Source organism: Passer montanus, unplaced genomic scaffold (assembly GCF_014805655.1).
Source record: "Passer montanus isolate IOZ18808 unplaced genomic scaffold, ASM1480565v1 scaffold369, whole genome shotgun sequence".
NCBI lineage: Eukaryota > Metazoa > Chordata > Aves > Passeriformes > Passeridae > Passer > Passer montanus.
This window is the reverse complement of record NW_024368474.1, coordinates 27,813-39,126: the sequence shown is the minus strand read 5'-3', so window position 1 is coordinate 39,126 and position 11,314 is coordinate 27,813. Positions and strand designations below refer to the sequence as shown.

The 11,314-nt window shown below is 64.3% G+C and overlaps 1 protein-coding gene across 1 annotated transcript in view; it reads right to left on the bottom strand.

Moving 5' to 3' along the window:
• Positions 1-4,462: 4,462 nt before the first annotated feature.
• LOC120505895 (ras/Rap GTPase-activating protein SynGAP-like) overlaps positions 4,463-11,314 on the bottom strand; it is a 30,257-nt gene continuing 23,405 nt past the window's right edge. The window contains exons 14-16 of the mRNA XM_039716841.1: positions 9,160-9,371; positions 6,261-6,351; positions 4,463-4,601 (exon numbers count right to left, since the gene is read on the bottom strand). Of these exons, the coding sequence (XP_039572775.1) occupies positions 4,587-4,601; positions 6,261-6,351; positions 9,160-9,371 (318 nt within the window). The 3' untranslated portion in view covers positions 4,463-4,586. The remainder of the gene's footprint in view (positions 4,602-6,260; positions 6,352-9,159; positions 9,372-11,314) is intronic.

Here is an 11,314-nt window from a genome sequence, read left to right as displayed (position 1 = left end):
ACCCTGAACCCCTAAAATCAATCCTGACCTCCTCAAATCAATCATGAACCCCTCAAATCAAACCTGAACCCCTCAAATCAAACCCGACCCCCTAACATTAACCCTGAACCCCTCAAATTAACGCCGACCCCCTAAAATTAACCTTGAACCCCTCAAATCAAACCTGACCCCCTGAAACTAACCCTGAACCCCTAAAATCAAACCCAACATCCTAAAATTAACCCTGAAGCCCTAAAATCAATCCTGACCCCCTAAAATTAACCTTGAACCCCTCAAATTATCGCCGACCCCCTAAAATTAACCTTGAACCCCTCAAATTAACCCCGACCCCCTAAAATTAACCCTGAACCCATCAAATCAAACCTGACCCCCTAAAACTAACTCTGACCCCCTCAAATTAACGCCGACCCCCTAAAACTAACCTTGAACCCCTAAAATCAATCCTGACCCCCTCAAATCAATCCTGACCCCCCAAAATTAACCCCGAACCCCTAAAATTAACGCCGACCCCCTAAAACTAACCTTGAAGCCCTCAAATCAAACCCGACCCCCTAAAATTAACCCTGAACCCCGAAAATTAACGCCGACCCCTAAAATCAACCCCGACTCCCTAAAACTTCACCCCGAAGCCCTAAAGCTCACCCTGACCCTAAAAGTTTCACCCTAAAATGAACCCCAAAAATGAAGGCGGGGCGCCCTCGGTTTGTCCCCACCCCGCCCCCAAAACTGAGGAGGGTCACCCCCAAAATTGTCCACACCCCCTCCTAAAATTGTCCCCACCCACCCCAAAAAATGTCCTGGCGCTGCCTCATTGTCCCCAACCCCCCCTGGACTGTCCCCAACCCCTGGACTGTCCCCAACCCCAGAACTGTCCCCACCCCCAGACCAGAACTGTCCCCCCCCCGGCCTGTCCCCCCCGCGGTGACAGGACATGGCACACGGACACGGGTGTCACCTCCCCCCCGGTGAGATGGGGACAGACACAAGACACGAGGATGGTGACGGTGACGCGGCGCCAGCGCTGGGGGACATTTGGTGACAAACCCACCCCCCCCAAACCATGGTCACCCACCCGGGGGGGTGGGGACAATGGTGGCACCTCCAGGGGGTGGGGACAGGGCCGGTGGTGGCACCTGAGGGGACATGGGGACACCTGGGGCGGTGTCCCCAGAGGGTCCCCATTGTCCCCAAAGGGTCTCCAGTGTCCACGAGGGACATGGGGACATCAGGAGGGACATGGGGACATCAGGGACAGTGTCCCCAAAGGGTCCCCAGTGTCCACGAGGGACATGGGGACACCTGGGGCGGTGTCCCCAGAGGGTCCCCATTGTCCCCAAAGGGTCTCCAGTGTCCACGAGGGACATGGGGACATCAGGAGGGACATGGGGACATCAGGGACAGTGTCCCCAAAGGGTCCCCAGTGTCCACGAGGGACATGGGGACACCTGGGGCGGTGTCCCCAGAGGGTCCCCATTGTCCCCAAAGGGTCTCCAGTGTCCACGAGGGACATGGGGACATCAGGAGGGACATGGGGACATCAGGAGGGACATGGGGACACCTGGGGCGGTGTCCCCAAAGGGTCCCCAGTGTCCACGAGGGACATGGGGACACCTGGGGCGGTGTCCCCAGAGGGTCCCCATTGTCCCCAAAGGGTCTCCAGTGTCCACGAGGGACATGGGGACATCAGGAGGGACATGGGGACATCAGGGACAGTGTCCCCAAAGGGTCCCCAGTGTCCACGAGGGACATGGGGACACCTGGGGCGGTGTCCCCAGAGGGTCCCCATTGTCCCCAAAGGGTCTCCAGTGTCCACGAGGGACATGGGGACATCAGGAGGGACATGGGGACATCAGGGACAGTGTCCCCAAAGGGTCCCCAGTGTCCACGAGGGACATGGGGACACCTGGGGCGGTGTCCCCAGAGGGTCCCCATTGTCCCCAAAGGGTCCCCAGTGTCCACGAGGGACATGGGGACACCAAGAGGGACATGGGGACACCAAGAGGGACATGGGGACACCAGGAGGGACATGGGGACACCTGAGGCGGTGTCCCCAAAGCGTCACCAATGTCCCCAAAGGGTCCCCAGTGTCCACGAGGGACATGGGGACACCAGGAAGGACATGGGGACATCAGGAGGGACCAGGGGACACCTGGGACAGTGTCCCCAAGGGGTTCCCCATGTCCCTAAAGGACATGGGGACACAGAAGGGACAAGGGGACACCAGGGACAGTGTCCCCAGGTGACACAGGGACACAGGAGGGACAGGAGGACACCAGGAGGGACATGGGGACACCTCGGTCCATGTCCCCAGGGGACATGGGGACACCAGGAGGGACATGGGGACACCTCAGTCCATGTCCCCAGGGGACATGGGGACACAGGAGGGACAGGAGGACACCAGGAGGGACGTGGGGACACCTCGGTCCATGTCCCCGAGGGACATGGGGACACAGGAGGGACATGGGGACACCGGGGCTGGTGTCCCCAAGGGGTCCTGAGGGACATGGGGACACAGGAGGGACATGGGGACATCTGGATCTGCGTCCCCAAGGGACATGGGGACACCCCAGTCTGTGTCCCCAAGTGGTCCCTTGTGTCCCTGAAGGACATGGGGCACGGGCGGGTCTTGGGGACATCTTGGATCCATGTCCCCAAGTGTCCCCAGTGCCCTTGAGGGACATGGGGACAATGAGCACCTTGGGGACAGCTGGATCCGTGTCCCCAAGGGGTCCCGGTGTCCTCTGGGGACAGAACAGGGTCTTGGGGACATCTGGATTTGTGTCCCCAAGGGTCCCCAGTGTGCCCTGGGGACATGGGAGGGACATGGGGACACGGGAGGGACATGGGGACACCTGGATCCGTGTCCCCAGTGTCCCCTGGGGACAAAAAGGGTCTTGGGGACATCTGGATCCCTGTCCCCAAGTGTCCCCAGTGTGCCCTGGGGACATGGGAGGGACATGGGGACACCTGGATCCGTGTCCCCAGTGTCCCCTGGGGACAGAAAGGGCCTTGGGGACATCTGGATCCCTGTCCCCAAGTGTCCCCAGTGCCCTTGAGGGACGTGGGAAGGACATGGGGACAATGAGCACCTTGGGGACAGCTGGATCCGTGTCCCCAAGGGGTCCCGGTGTCCTTGGGGACATTCCAGATCTGTGTCCCCAGGGGTCCCCAATGTCCCTTAGGGACACAAAAGGGTCTTGGGGACATCTGGATTTGTGTCCCCAAAGGTCCCCGGTGTGCCTTGGAGACATGGGAGGGACATGAGGACACGGGAGGGACATGGGGACACCTGGATCCGTGTCCCCAAAGTCCCCTCGGGACAAAAAGGGCCTTGGGGACATCTGGATCCCTGTCCCCAAGTGTCCCCAGTGCCCTTGAGGGATGTGGGAAGGACATGGGGACAATGAGCACCTTGGGGACAGCTGGATCTGTGTCCCCAAGGGGTCCGTGGGGACATGGGGACATTCCAGATCTGTGTCCCCAAGGGTCCCCAATGTCCCTTAGGGACACAAAAGGGCCTTGGGGACACCTGGATCCGTGTCCCCAAGGGTCCCCAGTGTGCCTGAAGGACACGGGAGGGACATGAGGACACGGGAGGGACATGGGGACACCTGGATCCGTGTCCCCAAGGGTCCCCAGTGTGCCTGAAGGACACGGGAGGGACATGAGGACACGGGAGGGACATGGGGACACCTGGATCCGTGTCCCCAAGGGTCCCCAGTGTGCCTGAAGGACACGGGAGGGACATGAGGACACGGGAGGGACATGGGGACACCTGGATCCGTGTCCCCAAGGGTCCCCAGTGTGCCTTGGGGACATGGGGACACAGGAGGGCCTTGGGGACATCTTGGATTTGTGTCCCCAAGTGTCCCCAGTGTCCCTGGGAGCCAGCAGAGCGCTTGGGGACATTCCAGATCCGTGTCCCCAAGGGTCCCCAGTGTCCCTTAGTGACACAGGAGGGTCTTGGGGACATCTCGGATCCGTGTCCCCAAGGGTCCCCAGTGTGCCTGAAGGACATGGCAGGGACATGGGGACACGGGAGGGACATGGGGACACCTGGATCTGTGTCCCCAAGGGTCCCCAATGTGCCCTGGGGACATGGGAGGGACACAGGAGGGACATGAGGACACCTGGATCCATGTCCCCAAGAGGTCCATGGGGACACCCAGATCTGTGTCCCCAGTGTCCCTTGGGGACAGAAAAGGGCCTTGGGGACACCTGGATTCCATGTCCCCAAGGGTCCCCAATGTCCCTTAGGAGCGCTTGGGGACATTCCAGATCCATGTCCCCAAGTGTCCCCAGTGTCCCCTGGGGCCAGCAGAGCGCTTGGGGACATTCCAGATCCATGTCCTCAAGTGTCCCCAGTGTCCCCTGGGGCCAGCAGAGCGCTTGGGGACATTCCAGATCCATGTCCCCAAGGGTCCCCAGTGTCCCCTGGGGACACGAGAGGGTCTTGGGGACATCTGGGATCCGTGTCCCCAAGGGTCCCCCTGTGCGGCCCGGGGGGTGGCAGGGAGGGGACAAGGACCCACCTGGGGTGTCACCGGTGGCCGAGGGTCCGGTGCCACTGGCGGGGCCGGGCCGCGCTACCTGACGGACAGCTGTGACAAGAGAGACACGGGAGGGGACATCAGGGCCACCGCGGCCACCGCGCCGCGCGGGGACACGGCCCGGCCGGGCTGGCCCCGGGGTGGCCCTGGGGTGGCCACAAAGTGGCCCCGAGGTGACCCTAAAGTGGCCCTAAAGTGGCTCTGAGGTGGCCTTGAGGTGGCCCCTGAGGTGACCCCAAGGTGACCCCAAAATGGCCTTGAGGTGGCCCCCGAGGTGGCCCCAGGGTGGCCTTGAAGTGGCCCCGGGGTGGCCTTAAGGTGGCCCCGGGGTGGCCTTGAAGTGGCATTGAGGTGACCCCGAGGTGGCCCCTGAAGTGGCCTTGAGGTGGCCCTGAGGTGGCCTTGAAGTGGCCCCTGAGGTGACCCCGAGGTGGCCCCTGAGGTGACCCCGAGGTGGCCTTGGGGTGGCCTTGAGGTGACCTCAAAGTGGCCTTGAAGTGGCCCCTGAGGTGGCCTTGAGGTGACCCCGGGGTGGCCTTGGGGTGGCCCCGACCCGAGGAGGGGGCACAGAAATGGCCCCGTCGCTGTGGGGGGGGACACGGTGGTGGCCTTGGGGACACGGGGGTGGCCTTGGGGACACGGCGGTGGCGCTGTCCCTGGGCTGGGGGGTGGGGCGGTGTCACCTCCGCCCTGAAGTGTCCCTCCGGTGTCACCCCGGGGGTGGCCCTGTGTCCTGCGGGGCTGCTTTGTCCCCCCAGGGGTGGCCCTGTCCCCTCTGGGGTGGCCCTGTCCCCTCTGGGGGCTGCTTTGTCCCCCCAGGGGTGGCCTGGTCCCAACCGGGGGTGGCCCTGTCCCTCCAGGAGTGGCCCTGTCCCTTCCAGGGGTCACTTTGTCCCTTCCAGGGGTCACTTTGTCCCCTCTGGGGTGGCCCTGTCCCCTTTGGGGGGTGGCCCTGTCCCCTCTGGGGTGGCCCTGTCCCCTCTGGGGGTGGCCCTGTCCCTTCTGGGGGGTCCCTTTGTCCCCCCAGGTGGCCCTGTCCTTGCTGGGGGTGGCCCTGTCCCCCTTGGGGGGTGGCCCTGTCCCCTCTGGGGTGGCCCTGTCCCTTCTCAGGGGTCACTTTGTCCCCTCTGGGGTGGCCCTGTCCCTTCCAGGGGTCACTTTGCCCCCTCTGGGAGTGGCCCTGTCCTTGCTGGGGGTGGCCCTGTCCCCCTCAGGTCCCCTCTGAGGGGTACTTTGTCCCCTCTGGGGGGTCCTGTTGTCCCCTCTGGGGGTGTCCCTGTCCCCTTTGGGGGTGGCCCTGTTTGGGGGGTGGGTGTGGGAGTCCCCTTTGGAGGTGGCTCTGACCCCTCTGGGGGTGTCCCTGTCCCCTTTGGGGGTGGCCCTGTCCCCCCTGGGGGTGGCCCTGTCCCCTTTGGAGGTGGCCCTGTCCCCCCTGGGGGTGGCCCTGTCCCCTTTGGAGGTGACTCTGTCCCCTCTGGGGGTGGCCCTGTCCCCTCCAGGGGTCCCTGTCCCCTTTGGAGGTGGCTGTGTCCCCTCCAGGCGTCCCTGTCCCCCCCAGGGGTCCCGTTGTCCCCCCGGGGGTGGCCCTGTCCCCAGACCCCCCCAAGTACCCCCCTAGGGACACTCACAACCCCCCAAACCCCCCCGGGCCCCCAGCGCGGCGTGGGATGGCCGATGTCACACGGAGCAGAGCAATGACATTGTAATTTCCACCTGAGCGTCGAGCAGCCGCCGCCGGCCCTCGGACGGGTCGTGGGCGCCCAAGTGATCCCTGCGCAGCTCCTGCTCCACCAGCATCAGCCTGCGGGGCCAGGCTTCACCGGGGTCATGCTGCCACCCCCCCGGGGACAGCCCCGGGGACAGCCCGGGACACCCCCGGGCCCGCGGGGACAGCCAGGGACACGGGGACACAGGGACAGCCCGGGGACAGCCCCGGGGACAGCCCGGGGACACCCCCCGGGCCCGCGGGGACAGCCCGGGACACCCCCGGGCCCGCGGGGACACGGGGACACAGGGACAGCCCGGGGACACGGGGACACGGGGATACGGGGACACAGGGACACCCCCGGGCCCACGGGGACACGGGGACAGCGCGGGGATCATGGGGACAGCCAGGGACAGCCCGGGACACCCCCGGGCCCGCGGGGACACGGGGACAGCCCCGGGGATCAGGGGGAAACACCCAGGGACAGCCCCAGGGACACCCCCGGGCCCGCGGGGACGCGGGGACAGAGGGACACGGGGACAGCCCGGGGACAGCCCGGGACACCCCCGGGCCCGCGGGGACACGGGGACAGCCCCGGGGATCAGGGGGAAACACCCAGGGACAGCCCCAGGGACACCCCCGGGCCCGCGGGGACGCGGGGACAGAGGACAGCCCCAGGGACACCCCCGGGCCCGCGGGGACGGCCGGGGACACAGGGACACGGGGACAGCCCCGGGGATCATGGGGACAGCCAGGGACACCCCCCGGGCCCGCGGGGACGGCCGGGGACATGGGGACAGCCCGGGGACAGCCAGGGACACGGGGACACACCCGGGGACACGGGGACAGCCCGGGGACACGGGGACACACCCGGGGATCATGGGGACACACCCAGGGACACCCTGGGGATACCCAGGGGACAGCTCAAGGACATGGGGACAGCACAGGGCCACTGTCAGGGACAGCCCCAGGGACATGGGGACAGCTCAGAGACACCCCTGGGATCACAGGGACATCCTCAGGGATGTGGGGACACACTTGGGGACACCTTGGGCACATGGGGACACTCGCAGGGACAGCCCAAGGGCCATGGGGACACCCTGGGGACAGCCCAGGGACATGGGGACAATCCCAGGGACAGCTTGGGGACACCTTGGGACACCCAGAGCCATGGGGACAACTCTGGGGTCACCTTGGGGACGCCTCAAGGTCATGGGGACAACTCTGGGGTCACCCTCGGGGACCCCTCAGGGACACTTGGGGACATGCCAGGGACACCCAGGGGCACCCAGGGACACAGGGACGCCCTCTGGGACACCTAGGGACACGCCAGGGACATGGGGACACCCTGGGGACACCCTTGGGTACACCTGGGGACACGCCAGGGACACCCAGGGATTTGGGGACAATCGTGGGGACACACATGGGCCACACCGTGTCCCCGTGTCCCTTGGTGCTCCCGTGTCACCTCAGTGTCACCCACGTCCTACGTGTGCCTGTGTCACCCCCAAGTCCTTGTGTCCCCTGTGTCCCTCTGTCCCCTGCGTCCCCAATGTCCCGCGTGTCTGTCTGGGTGTCCCCAATGTCACTGTAGCCCTGATGTCCCTGTGTCCCCCTCGATGTCCCTGTGTGTCCCTAGTGTCCCCTGCTGTCTCTTGCTGTCCCCAGTGTGTGTGTCCTCACATCCCTGCGTGTCTCTGTGTGTCCCCAATGTCCCCTGACTGTCCCTGGCTGTCCCCAACGTCCCCATGTCTCTGTCTGTCCCCAGGTCCCCTGTCTGTCCCCGTGTGTCCGCGTGTGTCCCCGCGTCCCGGTGTCCCCGGTGTCCCCCATGTGTCCCTCACCTGCTGATGATGCTCTTGATCTGCGAGTCCCCATTGTCCCTGTCTGTCCCCATGTGTCCCCATGTCCTCGTTGTCCCCGTGTGTCCCCGTGTCCCAGTGTTCCCGCTGTCCCCGTGTGTCCCCGTGTCCCAGTGTCCCCGTGTGTCCTCGTGTGTCCCCATGTCCCTGTCTGCCCCTGTCTGTCCCCGTGTGTCCCCGTGTCCCAGTGTCCCCGTGTGTCCTCGTGTGTCCCCATTGTCCCCGTGTCCCCATGTCCCCGTGTGTCCTCGTGTGTCCCCATGTCCCTGTCTGCCCCTGTCTGTCCCCGTGTGTCCCCGTGTCCCAGTGTCCCCGTGTGTCCTCGTGTGTCCCCATGTCCCTGTCTGTCCCCATGTCCCCGTGTGTCCCGCTGTCCCCGTGTGTCCTCGTGTGTCCCCGTGTCCTGGTGTCCCCGCTGTCCCCGTGTGTCCCTCACCTGCTGATGATGCTCTTGATCTGCGAGTCCCCATTGTCCCTGTCTGTCCCCGCGTGTCCCCATGTCCCCGTTGTCCCCGCTGTCCCCGTGTGTCCCCATGCCCCTGTGTGTCCCTGTATGTCCCCGTGTCCCCATGTCCCCGTGTGTCCTCGTGTGTCCCCATGTCCCTGTCTGTCCCCATGTCCCCGTGTGTCCCTGTGTGTCCTCGTGTGTCCCCATGTCCCCGTTGTCCCCGTGTCCCCGTGTGTCCCCATGCCCCTGTCTGTCCCCATTGTCCCTGTGTGTCTCCATGTCCCTGTGTGTCCCTGTGTCCCGGTGTCCCCGCTGTCCCTGCATCCCGTTGTCCCCGCTGTCCCCGTGTCCCCGTGTGTCCTCATGCCCCTGTGTGTCCCTGTATGTCCCTGTGTCCCCATGTCCCCGTGTGTCCTCGTGTGTCCCCATGTCCCTGTCTGTCCCCATGTCCCCTTGTGTCCCTGTGTGTCCCCATGCCCCTGTCTGTCCCCATGTGTCCCTGTGTGTCTCCATGTTCCGGTGTCCCCGCTGTCCCCGTGTGTCCCCAGTGTCCCGGTGTCCCCATTGTCCCCGCTGTCCCCGTGTGTCCCTCACCTGCCGATGATGCTCTTGATCTGCGAGTCCTTCTCCTGCTGCTGCTGCCGGAGCCGCTTCTCGCTGAGCTCCAGGCGCTGCTGGTACTGCAGGAGGATGCGGCTGGTCTGCTCCTCCTGCGTCACCAGGCGCCGCTCGTACTCCTCCAGCTTGCGGTTGGACATGTGCAGCCGCTCCTTCAGCGAGTGGATCTCCTCCTCGTACTCCTTCACCTGCCAAAGGGACACTGCAGGGCTCCTGCCACACCTGGGCACACCTGGCACACCTGGGCACAGCTACAACCCCGCTACGGGCACACCTGGCACACCTGGGAACCCCTACACCCTGCTACGGGCACATCTGGGCACACCTGTCACACCTGGGCACAGCTACAACCCCGCTATGGGCACACCTGGCACACCTGGGCACAGCTAAAACCCCACTGCAGGCATACCTGTCACATCTGGGCACACCTGGGCACAGCTACAACCCCGCTACGGGCACACCTGGCACCCCTGGGCACACCTGGGCACACCTGGGCACAGCTAAAACCCCACTGCAGGCATACCTGTCACACCTGGGCACACCTGTCTCACCTGGGCACACCTACGGTACCTGGCGACACCTGGGCACAGCTACAGCACCTGGGAAAGCTGGGGGCACCTGGTGCACCTGGGGACACCTGGCACACCTGGATCTCCTCCTCGTACTCCTCCACCTGCCACAGGGGACACCTGGGCACACCTGGGCACACCTGAGCACACCTGAGGATCCCCCAGCATCGTCTCCTGAGGTGCATGGGGTCATCTCCTGGAGCCTGCACACCTGGGCACACCTGGATCCCTGCACACCTGAGATCCACCAGGACCATCCCATTGATCCCTGAACCTCTGGGCACACCTGGGCACACCTGGATCCCTGCACACCCGAACATCTGCACACCTGAGCTCCACCAGCATCGTCCATCAGATCCCTACACACCTGAGCACACTTGAACACACCTGAACCAGTCACACCTGAGCACACCTGAGCACACTCACACGTGGGCACATCTGAGCACACCTGTGTCACTCACACCTGTGCCAGTCACACCTGAGCACACCTGAGCCAGTCCCACCTGTGCCAGTCACACCTGAGCACACCTGTGTAAATCACACCTGTGCCAGTCACACCTGTGTCCCTCACACCTGTGCCAGTCACACCTGTGCCAGTCACACCTGTGCCAGCCACACCTGTGCCAGTCACATTTATGTCAGTTACACCTGAGCACACCTGAGTCCCTCACACCTGTGTCCCTCACACCTGCCCTACCCAGTCCAGCCGGCCACACCTGGATCCCTGCACACCTGAGATCCACCAGGACCATCCCATTGATCCCTGAACCTCTGGGCACACCTGGGCACACCTGGATCCCTGCACACCCGAACATCTGCACACCTGAGCTCCACCAGCATCGTCCATCAGATCCCTACACACCTGAGCACACCTGAACACACCTGAACTAGTCACACCTGAGCACACCTGAGCACACTCACACGTGGGCACATCTGAGCACACCTGTGTCACTCACACCTGTGCCAGTCACACCTGAGCACACCTGAGCCAGTCCCACCTGTGCCAGTCACACCTGAGCACACCTGTGTAAATCACACCTGTGCCAGTCACACCTGTGTCCCTCACACCTGTGCCAGTCACACCTGTGCCAGTCACACCTGTGCCAGTCACATTTATGTCAGTTACACCTGAGCACACCTGAGTCCCTCACACCTGTGTCCCTCACACCTGCCCTACCCAGTCCAGCCGGCTCTCGTCCATGGACTTGGAGTACTTTTTCACCTTGTACTCCTCACACCTGGATCCCTGCACACCTGGGCACACCTGTACCAGTCACACCTGAGCACACCTGGGCACACCTGGGCACACCTGTGTCCCTCACACCGGCCCTACCCGGTCCAGCCGGCTCTCGTCCATGGACTTGGAGTACTCCTTGAGCTTGTACCCCTCACACCTGGATCCCTGCACACCTGAGCACACCTGTACCAGTCACACCTGGGCACACCTGGGCACACCTGTACCAGTCACACCTGGGCACACCTGTGTCCCTCACACCGGCCCTACCCGGTCCAGCCGGCTCTCGTCCATGGACTTGGAGTACTCCTTGAGCTTGTACCCCTCA